The 22,612-nt window shown below is 38.3% G+C and overlaps 1 protein-coding gene, 1 long non-coding RNA gene and 1 pseudogene across 7 annotated transcripts; 1 reads left to right on the top strand and 2 right to left on the bottom strand.

Annotated features, from left to right (window-relative positions):
- Window positions 1-7,429: 7,429 nt before the first annotated feature.
- On the bottom strand, window positions 7,430-10,735 carry LOC147494171 (protein kri1-like). 3 transcript variants are annotated; one of them, XR_015199108.1, is made up of 3 exons: window positions 8,659-10,735; window positions 8,339-8,565; window positions 7,430-7,743 (listed from the first exon to the last, which is right to left on the bottom strand). XR_015199108.1 is itself a non-coding variant. In XM_086566588.1 (2 exons), the coding sequence occupies exon 1, from the start codon at window positions 10,570-10,572 to the stop codon at window positions 8,683-8,685; it is 1,890 nt and encodes a 629-aa protein (XP_086422714.1). In that variant the 5' UTR covers window positions 10,573-10,735; the 3' UTR covers window positions 7,430-7,743; window positions 8,659-8,682. The 3 variants fall into 3 exon arrangements, 1 of the variants encoding a protein (XP_086422714.1); XR_015199109.1 differs by having other exon boundaries at window positions 8,339-8,546; XM_086566588.1 differs by lacking the exon at window positions 8,339-8,565.
- Window positions 10,736-10,918: 183 nt separating this feature from the next.
- LOC147494170 (uncharacterized) lies at window positions 10,919-16,610 on the top strand. 3 transcript variants are annotated; one of them, XR_015199565.1, is made up of 6 exons: window positions 10,919-11,243; window positions 12,841-12,911; window positions 14,603-14,697; window positions 14,811-14,859; window positions 15,145-15,195; window positions 16,017-16,610. It is a non-coding gene; the product is annotated as an uncharacterized LOC147494170 (long non-coding RNA). The 3 variants fall into 3 exon arrangements; XR_015199563.1 differs by lacking the exon at window positions 15,145-15,195; XR_015199564.1 differs by having other exon boundaries at window positions 14,811-15,195.
- Window positions 16,611-18,281: 1,671 nt separating this feature from the next.
- LOC147494169 (laccase-4 pseudogene) lies at window positions 18,282-19,779 on the bottom strand (annotated as a pseudogene). Its single transcript, XR_015199523.1, has 2 exons — window positions 18,867-19,779; window positions 18,282-18,720 (listed from the first exon to the last, which is right to left on the bottom strand). The product of XR_015199523.1 is annotated as a laccase-4 pseudogene (transcript).
- Between the last annotated feature and the right edge of the window lie 2,833 nt (window positions 19,780-22,612).

Raw genomic sequence — 22,612 nt, 5'->3', positions numbered from 1 at the left:
GCATGTTTTGTTTCCCAATGGTCATTCTACGGTACGACTGGGATATTATGCTTATGTATCTGATTTGCATACTATGAGAGATTATGACCTGGGTAGCTCAGTATATGCCACATTGATATCGGCGTTAGATAAAGCTTCACAGACATTCGGAAGTAGAATTCCTCAGATTGCAGGATTCACGGGACTTTTAGAGATTTGGTTTTATGAGTACTTTCGATGTCTTTGTCCTAACATAGGCATGATTGTTGATACTCGCCCTAGATTTGCTAGTTGGTCAGGGCCTCACTTGACTCGTAACAGAGGGCGGATTAGGAATAATATCTGTATGGCTCGTGCTCAGATTGATATTAGATCATTGTCATCTATTGAGTGGAGACCTTGGCGTTTGTCTACGCCTTTGACGATCCGGTTGACAAAGATGCTTGTGTGTTATCACATCACTGAGAGTTGTTTTTGCCGCGACGCGGATCGCGGGTTTTACCGCGGGCGTGGCGATGTTGGAGGTAGATGGTGGACGTTATGGAGTTCCATGTGCTCCCATGCCGGATGTTAGTGATGCAAAGTCGTGGGGTAGAATTCAAGTTCATGCGGTGGTGGTCCTTGGCGGATCGTCTTCTTTTGTTGTTGAAGCGGGCACGTCCGATCAAGATTATAGATGGTGGAACCGTGTCTCCATGGGTCCGTTGTTGCTCTCTGTTGGTCGAGCTAGCAACTTCGAAGTTTAATGGGCTGGAAGGGATGAGGCGTGAGCTACGATTTTCATCCGCCATACCGTTTACAACCCACAACCCTCGAATGCATATTAGCTCTCGTGGTTCCGCGGTAATCCTCGGATGTTTGTCGTGTGTGGACTGATGGGGAGCCTACTTATATTTCCATTCTCGAGGTGCCTCATGCTCGCGTTTCTCTAAGTTAGAGCCGCGATATTGATCAAGATACCATGGTGAGTTTAATTGTTTTATTTATCTTCTTCATTATATATATAATATGTACTCACACTGCTTGTATTTTCTTGGATTTTCAGCCGAGGTTCGGGAAAGATATGAGAATCGAGGTTCTTATGTTTGATGGGATGAGGACTGCCCTGTATCATTATAGCCAAGAAAGAGAGGAGGCATATTCTCGGACATATCGACAATCCCAGCGTATGCGTATGACGAGACTTCGGAAAGTGTATGAGGATATGCGCAAGTGTACACTTGATAACATCGAGGGGATATGAGGAACTTCAGCAAGTAGTTAACCTCCCGTGCGCATGAGAGAAGATCATCAGCCTCAGATTAGAAACTTAAATGAGCAGCTTCGTAACGTCCAAATAGAGAGAGGAAAGGGATCAAGTGGTAAGGGGCGTAAGAAAAGAGCTAAATTAATTTGATGTAATATGATAGGTTTTGGATTATTTTGGATATTATATGATTATATCATAATCATAGATTTTGGACTGCATAATCATAATCATAGGTTTTTAATTTCTTTAATTTTTTTTATTTTGAATTACAATTCTTAATTTCTTCAATTGCACAATTGTTAATTTCTTAACTTCTATGCACAACTCATAATTTTTCAAGTTCTATGCACCACAGTTATAATTTTCAGAAAAAACGCACGCGGTTTTGGCAAAACCGCGCCATAGAAGCCCATTTAGCAGCCTAAGCCCATGCGGTATTGGAAAAACCGCACGGTTTTGGCAAATCCGCGTGAGTGATTTGATACAACACCAAATCTGGAATCAAATATTGGTCGATTTGGTGTTTTTTTGGTGTTTACATCAACATGTAGTTCTCCTGAAGTTGAAAAAACACCAAATTCTTGATACTATGTTGATATCACTGCTAAAGATGCTCTAATTTTTTTCTTTCGATAATCTTTAAACTTTTAAAGGTTCAACAAATCTTACAACGTAAACTATAGCAAAGTTCCACTCTGAACATCAACCAATATAAATATCGTCACCTATGAGTCGTAAAACAACGAAAAGTAGATAGATAAAAAGACAAGGCGTTCCCTAGCATTTCGACTAAGTGAAGGTTTTGAACACAAGGCTCAATCTTCATCTTCCTCGTCTCCATCACCACTGGCAGTCTTCTGGTTCCCACACTTCAGACTTCCAGGACGTCCACAGCCAAGGGGACAAAGCTATATGAAGGGGCTGTTGTACATTTACTGAAAACAATTGGAGCTGTGTAGCCCCATAGTTTCAGGAATATAATTTTCACACTGACTGGTATAACATAATTTCTCAAACGTTTGGAGAGCGACTGCCCCCTTCAGTGCCTGCCTTCCAACCCTGATGTATACTCGCTATGAATGAAGGAATGATCACCACCTGCCTTCCAACCATGATGTATCTGTCTAATAAGTACTCGAGTATAGTGGATGAAATTTTCCGTTCCAGACTTGGAACACAAGAAAGTTCTCCACAGTCAAGGCAAGGAAATAATCAAGCTTGTTCTGTCTCTCATCCAAAAGACCATACCTGTTCATCTTCTAAGAAGAGCTTCACCCTTGAAAATACAAGAGGATTCTTCTCATCAAGAGTAAGAAGATTTCTGGCATTATTACGAATGTGAGTGAGACTCTGAGAGAGAGCATCCTCATACAGTCATACATCAGAGCCCATACTCTTCAACAAGCTTTAGTTCTGCATCCAAATGCTCCTTTTGATACGGACGCAAAGGCTTCTTAAAGGTCTTCCCATAGCTGCGGTAAATGTTAACGTGGACCATGGTTGGTTATTCGGTCACCGATTTCCTCACTGTGAAGCTGAGAAGAAGAAGAAGAAGAAGATGCAGTTAGAACTAAGTTGACACAGCTTCAACAGGAAACTCGCAACTCTGGCATTTGCCAAAGTTTGTTTTGGATTTTGTACTAGGTTAATATGCAATTAGTTGAAATGGACGGGCACTAACCAAGCAGGTATAGTGTAGGAATGTAATAATTCATTAAGAAAATACAACCACATTTGAGGGGTACCTGACATCTACACAAGAAAGATACAAGCACATTGGACACTGTCTCTAGCAACAATGCTATATCAATCATCACAATTTCTTGCATTAACCACATCTCCTAGCTTTTCAAGGTGTTCCTTACCACCACAAAGAACCCAACCAAATCAATTTTAATTCATTTTCTGAGAATATAATTGCACCTTTGAGATAGAGTATGTGAAGCTCTTCTAGTGTTAGTCTAGTCATCGCTCAACACTTCAGCCCACTCATCCGTGTTGGATAAAGGCATGTATCACTACATTCTCAACTGTTTCCTCACCTGCAAAATAATTTTTTTGAATTATTGTACTACATAACATTCAGTTAAATACTTAATAAAAAGAACTTGTTGGTTTTGCAAATTTCACCTTGACCATGTCATACAAAAAACAATCAGCACCCCCTCATCACACTATTTCACCTGCGGTCTGTCGTTCCACCCCCAGTCCACTTTTCCAGTTCCTCAACTGGAGAAAGGTATACTGTCTACAGATCTGATCTTTGACCTTGTTGGTCGAAATAGACATCTCCAACTTACAATATTTTCTTCAACTACATTGTGTGGCAATATGGTTTCCAGCCATTTTTGCCAACTCCAACACCTTCTATGCAACGACTTTTACTGTGTTTGTTGTCATCTGCTTGTGAGGCCATCCCAAGGAAAATATATTGAAAACAACTAACAAAAAAAGAGACTAAAAAAGGTGTATAGGTTGTTCTGCATCCGAAGAAGAATATCATAAAAGGAAACTTTGTACATCACAAGAACACTGGGGGTCTTTGAACTGAAAGTCGTCTTGATTAAACTACCATTTTACCGAGGGAAAAAAAGACCTATTCTGACTGCTTGCATGAGTTTCCACCACGTCCTCCTCCCTATTTCCTTCATTGTGCAACTTCACCACCATTTTTTTTTCGCATCTTCTTTTCCAGTTGTGTCCCCACTGCATTGCAAAAACATATTTAGATAGCATCCAAGAAAAACATCAAAGACAAAACATAATAGTGCAATCATATGCCATGAGCTAATTTAGTAGCACAGGTCTTACATTTGGGTGAAGAAAAAAATATAGCAATGCCACCATCTTTGCGGATGTGATGAGGACACCTTTCAGGCAAATCTCGGGCCTTAGACTGTCTACCTTCCTTACAAAAGGATTTTACAGCATGAGAATATGTTGCAGTAGACGGGTCTTCCTTTATTGTCAATGCCGCCAAGAATTCATCAGCAACATCCACCGTCCCAAACTTCGATATAAAATCATTAAATGGTTCTCTAAAGGGTGGAAACTTGTGTATCTTCATTTGGCGGAGAAGATTCAATGCATCTTTAACTTTATGTTCTCCGAGCAATTTCTGAATCAATTCTTGTATGTATCTAACTGAGGTCTCATATTGACCTTCTCCACCATCTCAATTACCAAAGAGTATGCACCATCAACCCTTTCCTTACTACACATACCGTTTACCAAGGCTTCCAAAAGATTAGGATCAGCATCGAAGTTCTTCTCCAACATCTCGGTGAAAAAATTTAATGCTTGGTCAATTTCTCCTGCCAAGCAATGCCTCTGAATCAAGAGGGTCCAGGTCCGGAAATCAAGAATATATCCTTGTGCTTCCCTGTCCTCCATCCTCCCTGCTTTACAGAACCCGAACACTGTTGCTGTGAGTGTGTTGTCGGGTTCATAACCTGCATTTCTCATGGTGTCCAAAACCTTTTCAGCTTCATCAAATCTCCCCACAGCGGTCAAAGACCTATGGATCCCGTCATACACAGACTTGGTGAGGGGTTGCCCCATTGCTTTATAATTCCTGAAAACTCTCAAGGCCAAATCTAAATCAGGGGTGCATGTAAAAGCGAACTGCAATGCAAAACCGAGGGTTTATATGGACCATCAATCAGTACCCCATATAGCTGCACTGCATCTTTCATCATCATGTTCCTTTGAAAAGCTCTTAAGAGCTTCATATATGTATCATTATCTATGTCATGACCCGCGTTCTTCAGTTACTGCTCCAACATTTTTCAATAGATTCATACTTACCAAGAACCCTTAAAATGCTATTATATGTAACAGAATCGTGCATAAAACCCATGTGCTCCTCCACCCTCCGTAATAAGACATTTTCTGATAATCTAACATCCATATCCCTCAATTTCTTCTTCACATCATCATTCCAATCCGATCCTAATACCACATCAACTACACCTTCACATTGGCATCCAAAGCACTTCCTTGAGTCATCTTTTTAAATAGTTTGGTCAGAGTATTATCATCGCTCAGTTCAATGGATTTCGTTTCCGTTTCCAATACTTCAAAGCTTAAAAAAATTAAGATATTGCTTGTTAAAAGCCAAAGTATATTCAAACCTCTTTTTAAGTTGTTGTAAAACAAATAACCCATCAACTGGCACAGATTCTTGACGATAGATTGCTTCTTCAAATCATTGCTCTCGACTGTGACATCTATACTTGCTGTGTTCTCGTTTTTGCAAACTATAAGAAAGATGCAAACATATTGTGACATTGGTATATCAACCATCCTTGCAATGTCTGTTTTCATGTTTTTTTTTCCGAATATAATGGCATACATCGATATTAGAAATATGCAAACACATTGGATACTGTATTCAATAACAGTGGTATATCAAATATCACAATTCTTTGCATTAGCTATATCTGCTAGCTTTTCAAAACACACCACCAAGCACCAATCAAAAGGATTCTACAATGCCTTCCCATTTTCAACGGAGCGATAGATTATGCAAAGCACTTCGAGTCTCGGAGTAGTCTCGCCAATATAGTTGTTCAGCATGTTATCTCATTCCGGCCCGTTATATCTTCATATTGTTTCTGATTACCTTGAATACTTGACACAACCAGCATTTCCTCATTAAAAAGTTTCTTCCCATCTTCATGCTAACTTTAAAGTTTAAACGATCCTTACTGGCTTGTTCATAGCCCCAATGCTTCTGCCCACTCACTCATCTCAACTGCTTGCTCACAACCTCACCTAATATGAAAAACGTTTCAGTGGAAGTAATACATAACATTAAATTAACGGAACACTTAAATTAAATTAAGTACTTTCGGTTTTGCAAATCTCACCTTGACCATATCATTTGAAAGTGATCAGCACATCCTCGCCACTTGTATCATTCCACCCCAGTCCACTTTTTTCACTTCCTTAACAACTGAAACTTTCTTGCTCTCTGATTTTTATCCTCGTTTTGACGTTTTCAGATATATATATCTTTAAAAGAATGTATATATTGTACATACATAGAAGTGTTGCTTACAACCCAAATATGTTGCTACCAGTATAGTACTCTAATCACCTCCACGTTACTCGCAGAGACTTGGTGGGCCATATTGTCACCATCCCCAAAGCGTATTGGATCATGGAGCCACATAATGCTCTAGAAGAACAGGCCTAAGGCTATTATCACGGCCTGAAAAGGATTAAAAGCTTACAAGAGTGAAAACCCCCCAAGTGCACTAGTGAGATTCAAACGCGTCACCTCCCAGTGAAGGGAAGGTGTACAACCAGTTGAGCTACAAGCTCATGCGCATCAAATAGACATCCCCAACTCAAGATATTTTCCTCACCTATAGTCCCCATGTTGGCAGATGCCACAAACTTTTTCCTAAACGCTTCAGCAGCTCAGGTCTTGATTCTTAAAGCCGGTATTCACCGATTTGAGACTGCATCTGGCCTAGAAAGTAAAAACCAATCTAGCATCATTGTGTGTGTGGGTGGCTGGGGGATGTTAAAAATATGGAGCTATCTGCCAAATTCTAGCATTGATCAGGAACAACTACTAACCGCTTCTCCTCCAGCACAGCACTCACATTCCTCGACTGTTCTCTCTTCTTTCTCCTCCCTGCTTCGTCCTTTTTTTCCCTTCCATTTTCTTTGTTCCTCTTCTTTGCAGATGTGTCCCCTTGCAGTGCAGAAAAATAGTTATATACTATCCAAGAAAAATATAAATGACGATACATAGTGCTGCAATAACACGCCACAGGCTGATTTTGTACCACAGGCCTTATGTTTTGTCAAGCACAAAGTTCCAAGATACCAGAATCTCTGGGGATAAGAGGACACTTTCACTCAAATCTCGAGCCTCAGACTGTCTACCTTCCTTAGAAAAGGATTCCATAACACTGCGAATACATTGAAACAGGTGGGCATTTCTTTATTCTCAATCCTTAATAAGACATTTTCCGATAATTTAACATCCAGCTCTCCCAATTTCTTCTCCACGTCGTCATTCCACTCCGATTAGCTGACAGTACAAAGAAAAGTGATAGTACTGAACCCGCAAACTTAAGCTAGTTTAAGCTGTGTGACAGACAATTAGTATTTTTCAATAAGTCTATTAGAATACCAGATGACGATTGTCATGACTCATGAAGTGTGATTTGAAAATCTGAAAAATTGCACTCAAAAGAACTTATTATAAGGTTTTTGGAAAGAAACATGAAAATCCAATATAAGGTTTGGAAGAAGAGAAGACTCCTACAAAAATTTTGCCAAGTACTTCAGCTTGGGTCAAAGTACTAAGAATCAGAACAACCTAATAACAGATCTCAACAAATACGCGGTATCATTCACAAGTAACAACTTGAATTAAACCACAGAAGAAACACCAAAAGGTAGTTCACATTTGATTCTTCCCATCGAATCAGCATAAAAACATTTGATACAGTGAAGATAGAACCAGTCCGCCAGCAAGTCAGCAACCACTCGAACTAACAAAAAAAAGATACAGAACGCGTTAGTTTAAAATCCTCAATCCTGCTCCTACTAGCACTACTGACAACAAAGACGCAGTAAGGGAACAATTAAAAAAGAAATGGATTGACTTCACTACGATTATAATGAAAACAGGATAAAAATTTAATAGATGGTAACAATCTTTAGGTCCTTAAAGGGGCAGACAGCCGTCTTAGTCCCAGTCTATGTAATAAAGTTGTTTTCTGCTTATCTCTGCCCAATTGGCTTCTCATTTTCTGGTTACCATCCTCATAGTAGACATTAAAAATTAACATGATACTATTATAACTATAATATGTGTGCTTAAAGATTCGCTAGTATGCTTGCTTCAGACTGCTAAAGCTACCCTATCCAAGACCAATACCAGACTTGTTTTAGAAAATAGTACAGGGGCTTAGCTTTTCCAATTGTGACCACTACTTAGACCTCATATACCTGCCTACTGGCTTCTCATTTGTGGTCACCATCATTATAATCATTTTAAGTTTGCAAATACCTATTAATACACAAATGTTCATTTCGTTTTATGTACTTGATTGGTATTATTGCTTCAGTTGCCAACAACCATACCCCACAGCACTACTAGATTTTTCTCGGATCACAACAGAGGGCGGGACTCGATGCAAAGGTAAGTTTGCTCCTTTCTGTTCTTGAACTCACAACTTCAGTCACCGTAACCATTTCTCTGTTTGCAGGGTAAGGCTTCATACATCTGACCAACCCAGACGGTGACGTACTAGCGGGAGCATTGTGCTCTAGGCTAACCATTCAGGATAGACTGAATAAACAGTTATAACCTAGATAAGATAGTAATACAAACAGGACAAAAACTAGTTAAGTAAAAAACAGGAGATAACACGAGATCTAGATGAGTTCAAAATATGAAGTACCTTCTTCGACCAAAATCAGTACTATCATTGTTTTTGCTTGTTTTTAGATGAAGGAATCTTTCCGTACGCTGCGAGTCTCGAATGTGATAATTTAAGCTCTGCTTGACGGCGCCTTCTCTTGCTCCGCCTAGACATACCACCCACTTCACCATTGGATTCATCCACTTGGGTTTCCCCTTTCTCTGCAGAACCTGCTTCAGGACCATCACTTTTGCGTTTATGCTTGTTACCACTTTTCTTACCCTTCAGATCCTCAGCTTCCCCGCCTAAGTTATTCTTCATTTTCTGGCTGTACCTCTTACTACTGGGTACCTTCCACTCTTTTTCCCTGTAAGGAGCAAGCTTTTTCACAGACACATATTGATTCAACTCCTTCTCATCCGTCATTACCAGCTCAACAGGATTTAATCCAAATCTTCGAGGGGGAACAGAGGTGTACTTAAAACGTGTTTTAAGGTCTTCTATTGTATCCTCATAGTCCAACTTGTAGTACTCCTCTAATTCATTATCAAGAGCAACCTTCTCCTGAAAAGGGATTTTATGCTTCATCTTCCTTTTACTTTCCCCAGGAAGATCTTCCTCTCCTTGCTCATCGTTGACGGAAACGTCAACATCCTTCTCCTCCGCCTTAAGCTTTAAGACTTTTTCCCTTGCTGCCCAAAACCCATCACCAGAAGCACCAACACCCCAGTCTTTTGAAAGTCCAAGTAACTCATCTTCTTTATCAAAATCAGGTTTTTCAATACCATCACCATCTTCGTCATCATCACTGCCAAAACCAGGGTCTACTTCCTCCGCTTGATAGTAATCCACATCAAACATCTCATTCATCTTTCGATCATATTCCTCAGGATCAAAATCCTCTTCTAAATCATCTACATTCAGTTTACAAGTCCCATCCTCAGTTAAACCTGCAATAGCCCGAATCTTCTCAAGCTTCTCCTCAATTTCCTTCTTCTTCAAATTCTTCAAATGTTTCAACTCCTCTTTCCTCTGAAATTCCGCTTGAGCCATTCTCTCCTCCTTATTCTTCCTCTGCAATTTACGAGCATTATTCTTCTTCCTCACCGACCCTTCTGTAACCCGAGCATGACCTAATACCCTATCTCCAGCTCCCTCCTCAAACCGAAAATTAAACGCAGCCTCATACCTCTCTTGCTTCTCAATCTCTTCTTCATCCTCCGACAATATAAGTAAATCCTCATTATAAGGCTTCTTCCCTTTATCCTTCTCAATCCACGACTTCTCCAACAAAAAATTATGCAAAAACTTCTCATTCTCATCCATCTCCTCACCATAACACTCCTTCACCTTCTTATTCAACTCAAACTTATAATCATCCTCATCCTCATCCTCACCCTCATTTCTTTTCTTCTCCGTCAACAAATCCCCATCGTCCTCACTATCAAACGCACCTTTACTTGCATCTAAAAACGACTTCCTTAACTCCTCTTGCTCTTCATTATAACTCTTCTTCACACCCGATTTCTCCAACCCCTCTTCATCATCCATATCAGGCCCATCTTCAATTAAATGCTTAGCAACTACATCTTTCAAATACATTGGCTTCTCTTTCTTCTTGGCCTTGGCATTCCCACCCTCTTCTTCATCAGATTGAAATAACTTGGCATCTTTATTATAAAAAATACTAGGATCCTTATTTCTAATCTTAATTAAATTATCATATAATTCTAAAACACTTTTACCTGACTTCAAATCTGACTCATCATCTGATTCTGACTCTGACTCATCTTCTGAACCACTACTAATAACTTGTTTCTTTTTCAACTCCTCATATCTATGCAAATCTTCTCTCTTCTTATTGTGTTCATATCTTTTTGCAAAGTCTTTGTTTGTTTCAATCTTTGAAATTTCCTCCACGTCATCTGAATCGTCAAATAAATTCATACCCATTGTTTGGAATTGAGAATTGAGTAACAAAGTTTCTCACTCTGGATTTTATTTCGAGAAATTAGGTTTGGGAATTTTTGGGACAATTGCAAAACCCTAAACCCTAAAATGTCACAAGGTTGGAAATTAATAAATTTGCTGAGTCAACCCTAATTTTCGACGTTGTGAACATAGTACAAAATATCGGTATATATATTGAGATTTCAGAGAAGGGTAAATAAATATCACGATATTAATTTGGATAAAAACCAGTACAAATATCGACGATATTTGTTGATATGTCGACGATATGTTTGATTTACACAATAGTCGGAGATAATTGGTGCTGGTGATTGCAAATTGACGAAGAAAATAAAAAAAATGATACTCCTACCCTCTCCCACGCGAGCTACTCTACCCTCTCCTCTCTCGGTCTCTCGCACACCTCTCAAACTCAAAGAGTCTCTTATCCAGTGAGTTCCATTCACTTGTTTATGTCCTTCTAGTTCAGTCTCATATTTATTTTGAGAGTGACTATACTATCTAGTTCCAACTGACGATTGAAAGGATCAAAACGATTTGATATCCGTCAGTAGGGAATACTCTTCAGGTTTCTCCAAAGAAGTGTTGTGACGTTTCATCTCTGGATTAGATATGTTAACACTTTTGAAAGTTCAATTGCAGAGCTCAATAAGGTAAGCTTTCTTGTCCCCTCCCATCCATGATTATTTTATTCGTGTCTAACTTTCCAACTCTAAATATTGTTATTTGTTTTAGCACTCATTTAAAAGTTTATTTTATTAATAGATTAGTAAATTGATCATTCCAACTTTTGAACCATGACCAATATGTAGATATGTATCTTGTTGCTTCCACAGTTCTAGTACTCTTCATGGTTTAGATGAAATTATCGAATTATTTGAAGTGGGTATTGCTTAATTAATAAGTCTTATCCATAAAACAAGCTGCCCTGTTGTTTTAGGTGTGCAGTGTGCTTGATTTCAAATATTCTCATGCTACTTCGTAAGTTAAGCAATTAGGTTCTGGCTTTACCAAGGTGGTTCCTCTATTCTTTGGATACACAATTTCATAAAGTTTGATATTGAAGCTATCAGTCTATAGTCAGTTAAATTGATGACGGATATATGTTTTGTTTAGACCATGAGAATGTGTGTGAACCGTGATCTTCTACAGAGCATATTTTGTATTATAATAAAATCCCTTTTAATCTTATATAAATAGTGATGTAGGTCCTTTTCATGTTAAGTGGTGAGTCGATTAAAATGTGTATTTGTGTCTGTTCCTTTGAACTTTCACTAGCCATACCCTTTTCTGATTGAAATCGGAGAGGTCTCTAGAAAGTCCTACATGAATTTAGCATCTTGTTGACTTCTTGGACATATTTGTTAATTGCAATACACCTTGTTTGCAAGGATTCTAAAGATTCAGGACTTCTAGGAGTTTTCACCAAATGCATTAGCTTCACCTATTGTTAATGCATGATTATCTCAGTATTGAATGTTTTCTGTCCGCAAATGTATTAGCATTATTCTACTGTTAAGGCAGGAATATCTGATTAGTATCACTTGTATTCTGTTACATGAAGTGTATCTATGCTATTATTTTGACTGATATAAGTAATTGATTATTGACTTAGAAAATTTGATTTCTTGAAAGTCAATGTATTAATAGCTAGGGCCAGACAACAATTCGAAAACTAGTGATTGTGGCATATATTAGGATATATATATATATATATATATATATATATATATATATATATATATATATATATATATATATATATATATATGTTAATTGCTTGCTTGAAAGCTTATGCATGGTTCCTAGCATTGTTAAAGTGATGAAAGAGCAAAAAGCAGCTAGACGTAGCATGTTATGGGATACGCTTTGGTGTGTTAGATGAAATCATCATTAAATCGTCATTTCGTTTGTAGCCTATACTATTTCTCATATTTGTACCCTATAATGGTTTTCAATGACTTAGAACTATATATGAAGGTCTTTTAGGTACAAAATTGATTCACTTTAACTGAATGGATGAGTTAGTAAATGGTGAAATTTCATAGTGCCAATGACCAAAATGTTGCATACTGGCTCGGTTGTTGTAGCACTCCTTTAATGGCCAAGTAGTATGCTAGTTTGTCAAATGGTATTAGGTGGCATGTTTGTATCTGCGTTAATTGTTGTTGTATATTTGTGTAGGGGTCCCTATAAATAGAGATGCATGATCTTTTTTTTATTTTTTGTCTTTCTCATTTGTATATGAAGCTGGAGAAAGAACTGCCTTGCTGAAGAAGCTCTTGTTGGCCAGATCCAAGCAAAAATACAGGTTCCTGGAAGTGAGTCTACTTCAATATGACTGGATTTATGTTTTCGTATTGTTTTAAACCGTGTTATTGTTGTTCAACCATATAACATTTCATTGAAGTGAGAATGTTATGTATGTCTTTTTTGGTAGACACCATTTGATGTGATAAATCCTTGAGAAAAATAGTTTTTGAACTCTTAAGAACATGCGCTTGTAGATCAATGGATAGAGCGTCTGTTTGCTAAAAACAATTAACAAAAATGCATACATTCACTCTAACAATATATGCATATTGGTGATGTTACTGGATATGGAGTATGTATGTGCTTCAACATTATCTATTTTACATCTATTTCAACTTTCAACATGTTTTATATATCTTCTACCATTTCGCCGATTCCTTGAATATTCCTCAGATTTTATCCCTAAGTGCTTAATACCAAACCTTCTCCTATGCCATTAGCCACCATAGTAGTCCAGTTTCTGGTTTTGCAAGACATGGTAGTAATCTCTGTGACTTGCGACGATAATATATATAGACTAGGGGATCTGTCGGCAATTCATGTATGCTGAGATGCTTAGGAGTACACTTCGCACCTAAGCAGTTGGGCATAAAAGTTTGTTCTTATAATATATATAGACTAGCGGATTCGTCGGCAATTCACTATAGTTTTCGTAGGGGGATTTATGATGGAATATAGGTATGACACTGACGATGTTTGTAAGAGAGGGGTTTTGATGGTAGCAAGGGAATGCACTGGAACTAGACTATTTCAATATATGTTGCGGGCAAGTGTAATCTAGTCATTTGACAAGGATAAGAAATAAGGTTCAAATATTTTCTATTCAATTCCAAGTGGGAATTAAATTGAGTTATGGTTTCAGGTTTGTCCAATGAACCTCTTTTAAGGACCAATACCTAGTACGTACCAGTTTAACGCATTTGAAGATTTCATCATTTCTTATATGTTTTGTCAAAGACAGTGATGGAATATTAGAAATAGACGTAGTGGTGGAAGAAATTTTGTCTTTATATAATATTTCTCCATTTTTTGTGTTTGGTCAAGACTGTAACATAAAAAAATGCAACTTGTATAGAGTTAAACTGAAAAGGATAATTTGCATTTGAAGACATTACGATTAGGGTCTCCTTCATTCTTTTAAATTGCAAGTTGTCTTTTTATTTAAATACTTACAATCCTCTACTAAAAAGCTTCTCAAGTGAGTCAAGTCAGGTTACGTACCAGGACAGTCATAGCCAGCTTGCACCATGACGACCCTGGATATCAAACTCCACCATATATAATGTTTTTATGTTGAAATGCAGCAGCAGGATCATCTACTTTTTGTTTGTTTTTTTTTTCTACGAATCAATATATATTTGAGTAGTTAGGTACTTGGGTTTATGAGGTATGAGGTTTTAATATATGTTATGGAAGTATATTAGTTGATTTTCAGGTTATAACAGGTTTTAAATTTATGAAATATTGAAAATACAAAAGAAACTCTGCCAAATTTTTTGTAGAATGTGATGTTAAGTGGTGGTTTTTATATTTGAGTTATGTATATCATAAAATATTTTGTATTCTTGAAGTCATCTAGAAGAGGATTGCATCCGTCTTTGGTCCTTGTCTTTGAGGGTAGAGCAAACTCTTCCATGAACTCTTCCTTGTCTTTTGTACAAGTATGTTCTCAGTGGTTGCTTGTTTTTCTATTTTGCAGCATAAGCACAGCTGAAAACTTAGTTGTTGCGCTCTAGGTACGTCGTGTTGTCTCAGTGGTTTGTTCTTCTCCCACTTTTGGTTATTGCGCACTAGGTATGTCGTGTTTTTTCACCCCAGCAAATATCAATTTTTCTAGTATTTTGAGTAAGAAAGTCGAGCATTTATTAGTAAGAATAATTCAAATAACATGTTCATTGTTGGTGCAGTAGTGGAGTTTGATTTGCAGTAGTGGAGTTGCCTTCTGATTCTCTTGAGGTAAAACTTCTACCCATTTCGTATACTAGTTTTATTTGTTGCTTGTTGTTTTTTGCAACAACTGAAATTGTGGGTGTTTGTATGCATATAAGGGATATGTTTTGGTTGTGTGCCATGGTAAAGTCATTTGGTTTGTATATTAGGTAGTGTATATTAATGTAGTGTTGGGCTTGTTTATTTCTTAGTTACAATTGCATCTTTTTGAATTTCTTGACGCACTGTACGCTTTCAACAACATAGCATCTCTCCACATTTTGATACTGTGAACCAACTTTTCCGCCTCAGAGAAGTAAACTGCTGCAAGTTCATACTAGCTTATGTTTCTCGAGCTAAGAGGTGAGTGAAGATGCTTACTCGTTGTGTAATTATGACTCTGTTCACAACCTGTAACCAAATGTCTTATAATTTGTAGTTATCCCGATTTTAGTCTTCGCACAAATCTTTGTTGCTTGATTGATGCCCCCTGTTATTTGCTTATCCCTTAAGGATTCTATTAGCTTATCAACCTTATTTTAACTTCTAAGAGTAGCTGTCTTGAAATCTATAGGTTTGTTTCTTAAAATCTATAGCTTGTCTTGAAAGAATTACCTTTCCAGCTCACATATGTTATTCACTTATTTGACTTGCTTTCTTTAATTCTTAATCTAGCTAGTTTATCATTTCATATGCGTTTGGAATTGTGGAAATCAGGATAAGTAGAAAGTTGTAACAGTTTTGAAATTTTATTCCTCTACTTTGAGCCCTGAGGTGAGTTGAACCAAGCTGTTCCTTTCTCTAGTTGGCTTGAATTTGTCGATATATATTTGATTCGAGGGTTTGTTACTTGACTTAATTGGCACTAGTCGATATGGTTAAGTAACCGGTTCTACGAATCAGTATATTTTTAGTAGTTGGGTGTAGTTTTATTGGATTTCCAAGTTATGACAGGATTTAAGTTTATGAAATGTCGAAAATACAGAGAAAACTATGCCGAAATTTTTGTAGGATTTTGTTGTCTCTGTGTAGTTTGGGTTTTGCTTAGTTGGTCTGTATCACGTTCTGAGTTTTATAATAATTGTAGATGCCACGTGTCTTTGGTATTCAATGACTGTTTGATTGTTTGATTGTTTGATTGTTTTATTGTTATCTTCGTTCTCTTATCTCTCTGGAAATGCTAGGGCCAGTTGTTCTTGTGTGCGCGCATCTGTGCTGAAGATTCATACGTGAAGGAATCATTTTAAGAAAAGAAGATGAAATCGGTCTCAGCAGAAAACGTCTTTGAAATCAGTGAGAGTTATATTGATAAAAGCATGAGAATAATGATGGTCAATGGTCCGAACGAGACGATGGGTAATGTTCTAGAGTTCTTGCAAGAGACAAAAGATCATGATCATAGAAAAGGAGAGGATCTTCTTGATTAAGTGTTGTTTGTTGGGAAGGACTTGGCGGAATCACCCTTTGACTGGATGCTAAAGGCTCTAGATCTTCTCGAGTACCTTCTTTCCATCAAGGGTGAGGATGAACCAAGACCATTCTATTCTGTTTTATTTATGCTTCCCCTATTGTCCCAAATAATAACAACCTCCATTGAAGGATGTAAAATCCTGGCTTCAACCAAAGGGCTGCAATATGTTGTAGATTGCCTGATCAAGATGATGGATGTGGTTTATGGCAGTGATGGGGAGGATATTAGTGGGAGCATGGTTTTGGCAAGTGATGTAATTGAACACGTCCTATTGACAACTGATGAAGTGGATTGGAGTTGTGTTGGTCGTCTCTCAAGGCGTTAGAGTGTTGGATAGACTCTATAGCGAGGCATCTATGGACATCGAGGGGTTGCGAGGCCTTCACGCTCTCATCATGGATTCAATCACAATGAGAAGATCTAATAGATGCGCTATATGATTGAACGCTCAGTGCAAGTGCAACAAGTATTGTAATATGTAGAAAAAAAATTCAAGATTCATTGTTAAAGAATGAAAAGTCAATGTAATATGTAGGAATTCTGAGGTGTATTTTTTAGCATTAGAAAGTAATTTATATTAAAAGTACGACTGTGAGGGAATAATATATTTATATATATTATGCACGTGTCCAACACGAATCAGGATAACTCATGGAAGATCGTTACAACATAACACCTCGTCCAGAACAAGGTGACAACCCCCAGGACTCATGACAGATCGTTACAACATAACACCTTGTCCAGAACGAGGTGACAACCTCCAGGACTCATGACAGATCGTTACAACATAACACTTCGTCCAGAACGAGGTGACAACCTGGCATATGCACGCAACGGGCAGTAACGCTCAACGTAGCTGTGTTAGTTAAAGTCGTAGTATCAGTCGCGCTCATGAATATACTGTCTAAAAGCTTATTTATTCTCATCAAGATAAGGACCTGAGCTGACGGAGGAAATGGTGGAAGCATTGGGTACTTACCTATAAAACAGAGGAGATGAACTACGTCTGACTTGATTCAAGTTCATCACAAAAATTGATACGTAGGCAGCTCGTCCCAAAGCGAGCTCAGTCAAAACTCGACGGCCATCACAATCTTCCCCATTATTCACACTTGTAAGGACTGATCAAATTCAACCTTTACAATGACCACATTCAAAGAAAATATAGATATTTGTGGATATTTGTCGATATATCCATGATATTTGCAGTCAGAAATACCCATGCATAGTCTGTGGATATTTGTCGATATTTGGTGATATTTATCAATATATCTCGATATATCCATGATATTTGCAGATGCCCCAATGTAATATATCCCCACCCAGAGGAATATATCCACAATACATATCCATAAATCAGAGGTCGATATTTTGCCATATCCTGATATTTTGTACTATGGTTGTGAAACGTGGATCAACACGAGATATCGTGATATTTATTGGCATGATATTTTTCAGTGTCGGTATAAACAAGGCTAAAAGGAGTCTGAGCAAAACTTCTGGCAAAACTTCTGGCACTCTTGATTTTTGGTTCTAGGGAGATTATAATATGTTCATGTGTTCGTCCAATAACTACAATTGATCTGAAATCGATTTTATTTGAACTCCACTTGTTTATGTGGAAGTTGAACAGTCTTAATGGCTATGCTAGTACAAGGAGATTGAAATGATACAATCATACAAGAAGGAATGTGTAAAATTTCATTACTCAATCTACATTAAAATTATTTTGTATACAAAAAAAGTATTCTTTGTAAAAAATCATTACTCAGTATACAGTTTTCTTATTTTTGTTATAATCATAAAAATGGAATGTGTTCATTGAAGCCGAAATATTGTTTAAAGTCAATTGCAACTTTTCAATTTACATATGCGGCAATTCATTACTGATGCTTTCTTGCAAATATTAAAGTGCAATTATTGAACAGTACGTGCAACTTGGATTGATATATAGAGGTTAAAGACTGCATTAGCATCTTATAATCTTCTATTCTTCCCAAATTTGACATTATTGTAGTGCTTCCGTGAACCACTTTAACAATCCGTTCAGTGCAGCTTCTAATGTCAATTGTGAAGTTCACAAGTACATGGGGAAGTAGTGGTGTACACACAGTGACACAGGGCTACAGAACTAAAAGTTCCTTGGGGACTACTCGTTGATCCAAACACAACCAACCGCAGATGCTAAACAGATCCAAACACACTCGTATCCTCAGCCAGTTTATTTCTTCTTTCTTATATGGATTGAAACACTTAAACTGTATGACTGTTGACTTGTTGAGTTTGCCTAACAAGTTGGAAGGTCGCTAGGAGGAGGTAAAATTGATTCATAGGGGCCTTCCCATTGTCCACGACGAATGCCATCTTTAGTCCCCACGTTGTGTGCGATTCCAGATGACAGTGCATAAACCAGACACCTACATTTGCAGATAAGTTCAATACAAAACGTTTCGGTAAGCCAAGAATGCAGAAATCTCTGAACTTAGGAAGGGCAACTAGCCAACTAGTTATTTCTTAGGAAAAAGTAATGAAGAAGGATAAAATATGTTGTTTCATGTTTTACCTGGATTATCAGCCTTGAATCCAGATTAAAGTTTTTGGGGTCCTTCTTAGGATTAAAATTGCCTAATCCTGTGCCAACTTGAAAGAAATTGAAACCATGTAAGTGGATAGGATGGTTTTCTGGGGCAACGATCCCTGTATCTTGCAGAATAACTTGCATAGTCGAGTTGTATCGTAACCTATAAAGCCTTGTCCCATTTGTCGTAGCCATGTTTTTTGGTGGAGTACCTGTATAATTAAAGGGGATAGGCGGCTTTCCAGGGAAATCGTCAGTGAACACTCCACTTATATTGAAGAAATATGCTTGCAGGAGCAAAGTCGTTGGCATGATAAAGCTAACGTTGTTTACACTTGCCACTACTCTGCTCCCATTAGAGCATGTAGAACAGGGGTTGATGCCAAGGTCAATGGCGAAGAAAAGGGAGTGATCCACGTTGAGGGGAACTTTTGCAGGATATTTCTTCGAGTTCATGAAATTTGTTGCAACTGAGGCGGCATTTTGAGGAGGGGGGGTTGGTGAGGGTGGTTGGGGATAAGCCGGAGTATTGAACTGTGGCTGTATCTGTAGCTGTGACATTGTCGACAGCAATAGGAGAGTCCAGGAAAGGGGAGACAGTTACTAAATACTTGCCAGGACCACTATTAGCAGTAAGAAGAACATTAGTGGTTTGGCCTGGAGCAATTAGTATGGTGTCAGTCTTGAAGGGCTTAGTGTAGATTGCGTCTACTTCAACTACTGTTAATTTATGCCCGACGATCTTAAAGAAGAGCTCTTCATTGAGTGCAGCGTTAATAACGCGAAGCATGTATGTTTTACCAGTCTCTACTTGCAAAGAAAACCCTCCTACAATCGATTGAAACTTGCAAGGGTTGTTAAAATTAGAACTTCCATAAACAAGTTCCCAAAAGCGATTTTAATACCAACTCCACCCAATAGTCAGGATATTTGTAGGGATCTTCACAATAGAAAAGGATAGCTAGACATGCATATCAAATTGGTACTATTTCTCCCCTATGTCTATCATTTTCTTAACCTTGACCTTCCTTACTGATAATTTGGTATTACTTTTTGGGTTAACTAGTATTACTCCCCCCACTAGATGAGCCAATTAGGATTCCCCTCCTAGATGGGAAATTAGGGTCTCTCTACTGAACACACGGTCAATTTGGTTTGCCCGTTAACTTTCAAGTCAAACAATTGAAAATTACACAAATGCCCTCATTATTTTCATAAAGAAAATGTTCAATTTTAATTAGGTGGGAGCATTTATGTCATTTTCAATTATTTGACTTGAAAGTTAACGGTCAAACCAAGTTGACCGTGTGTTTAGGAGGGAGACCCTAATTTCCTATCTAGTGAGGGGAAAATCCTAATTGGCTCATCTAGTGGGGGGTAATACTAGTTCACCCTTACTTTTTACCTCCGTATTAAGGATGAAATGGTCTTTGTCTCACTGACTTCGCTTCTACTTACCAGTGTATAGTCATGTTGTACTTGACTTTATTCACCACCTTAACAGTCACTGTGTAATCCTCCCGCGCGTATAGGCTGGGTCCTCATTACCAACTGCATATTGTAGCCAAATGATGGTTAATTAAAAGTGTACTAAACAGAGTATTCCACCTAGTTTTGTGCATACTCCCCTCAATTACATACTTCCACGGAGATTCACATTTTCTCGTGTACGTGCAAAATACTGATTTTAAAGTTTACCCTCCACAGAACTATTATAGTTTCTTGACCCTAACGTACATCTTAACCACCATAGGAAGAAAAAAAAGAAAAAAACCTATATTCAATGTTTGCTTTTTCGATAAAAAAATCTTATATACGATGAACTCCAACATAAAATGTTAAGAAAGCATATCACTAATTTTAGTATGTAATATCTTGTTAGAATAGTTGTATGAACACAACAACTAAAGTAGAACAAAAGGAACAGTAGACAGCAGTAGCAATGAAGAGACAAGGACAACAGTAACTGGGAATAACCAAGGCGCGGATTAGGTTGTCCTTAAGGAAAGATTTCGCCCCTTCCAATGGTGCAGAAAGGCAACTGTAGCGTCTTCCTCACAGGATTCAATGGTTAACAGCAGCCTGACTTTACACTAGAACAGACTACCCTTTAGAACAGTAATATAACTCTCTCTGGCGGCTGACAGTAAGAAGAGAAAAAGAATAGGACAGATTATGGTTTCTGTTTCTCTGAGATGGATTTCTGATCTGTTGAAGTCTGTCCCCTCTATGGACTCACAGTCCTATTTATAGAGGTTAGGTCAGTCTCCTAAACAGATAAGGAAGAGAGACCAACTCCTAATAGAACACCGAAACTTGCTGCTCAAGAAAAAAGCAAAACAAGTTTAGGCAATTGGTCAAACCACTACCCACAACAGTAAGCCCAAGCCCAAGCCCGAACCCTACCCGATGTGATGGATAACCAATGTGGGACTATCTACTATGCACTAAAATGGAGAGAACACTATTATCCCCAGCAGATTGGAAAAAATTGTATTGACAAGCTTTTGGTAGGTTGCACCGGCATTTTTCAGACCAAAAGGCATAACAGTGTAGCAGAAAATGCCTTGGTCGGTAATGAAAGCGGTGAACTCTTGGTCATCAACATTCAAAGAGATCTGGTAGTACCCTGAAGAAGCATCCATGAAAGATAAGCGTTGGAATCCCGAAATGGCATCCACTAGTTCGGAAATTCGTGGCAATGGATACGGATGAATCGGACAAGCTGCGTTAAGATTTGTAAAGTCAATACAAATTCTGATTTGTCCATTCTTTTTTGGCACTGCGACGACATTAGCAAGCCATTTTGGGTAAGTAACTCGTCGGATAAAGTTAACCGCAAGTAGCTTATCAATCTCCTCTTTAACTTTGAGCTTCCGATCAGGTGCCATTCTTCTTGGTTTTTGGCGAACTGGCCTGAAACTTGGATCAATGTCAAGTTTATGACAGGCAACAGAAGGGTCTATTCCCGGGATTTTCTCAATTTTCCAAGCGAAGATACGCTTATTTCGTTGTAAAAGGGAAACCAACTCTTGTTGTTCTACGCTCGAAAGTTCAGCGGAAATAAAAGTGGTTTCTTCTGCTGAATCTCCTATTTGCACTTCCAAAAGTCGATCCACTGTCGGCGGCCCTTGCACATGAGCCTCAATATTATAGATGGAGGGGGCTTTGGCAAGTATAACTTAACTTGGGGGGCACTTACAAGGATCGTATTACCTCGAACTTCAGATTTTTATAGTCATCCATTGCTTTGTCATGACAGGGCATGGGCAGATACACGGTCACTACTGAACCTTGTAAATATGCCCGGATAATGGGAACTTGACACACCGATGAAATGTGGAGACTACAGACCCCATGGAATGTATCCAATCTCGCCCAAAATTGCATTATAGTGGGAACGACGGTCCATCAATAAGAAATCGAGCTCAACTTCTTTGTTCATTAATTTGATTGGTAAGGTAATTCTTCCAACCGGCCGAAGATGTTGTCCGATCAAAACCGATGATAGGATTGTCTTCGGCGATGATCATACCCCTCGCCGAAGTTGCATCCGAGAATAACATCCATCGAAAATGACCGGAAGTGGCCCCCCGTCGATCATTACCGTTGAACACGAGAAGCACCTATAGACACGAAATTATAACTGCGTCATAGTGAGGGTGATATACACCAAGGAGATCATCATCAGTGAATCGGAGGGGCTCTTTTTCAGAAGTCTCGGTCTAGAT

This window comes from Coptis chinensis, chromosome 6 (assembly GCF_015680905.1).
Source record: "Coptis chinensis isolate HL-2020 chromosome 6, ASM1568090v1, whole genome shotgun sequence".
Taxonomy (NCBI): domain Eukaryota; kingdom Viridiplantae; phylum Streptophyta; class Magnoliopsida; order Ranunculales; family Ranunculaceae; genus Coptis; species Coptis chinensis.
This window is presented reverse-complemented; position numbering and strand designations above follow the sequence as displayed.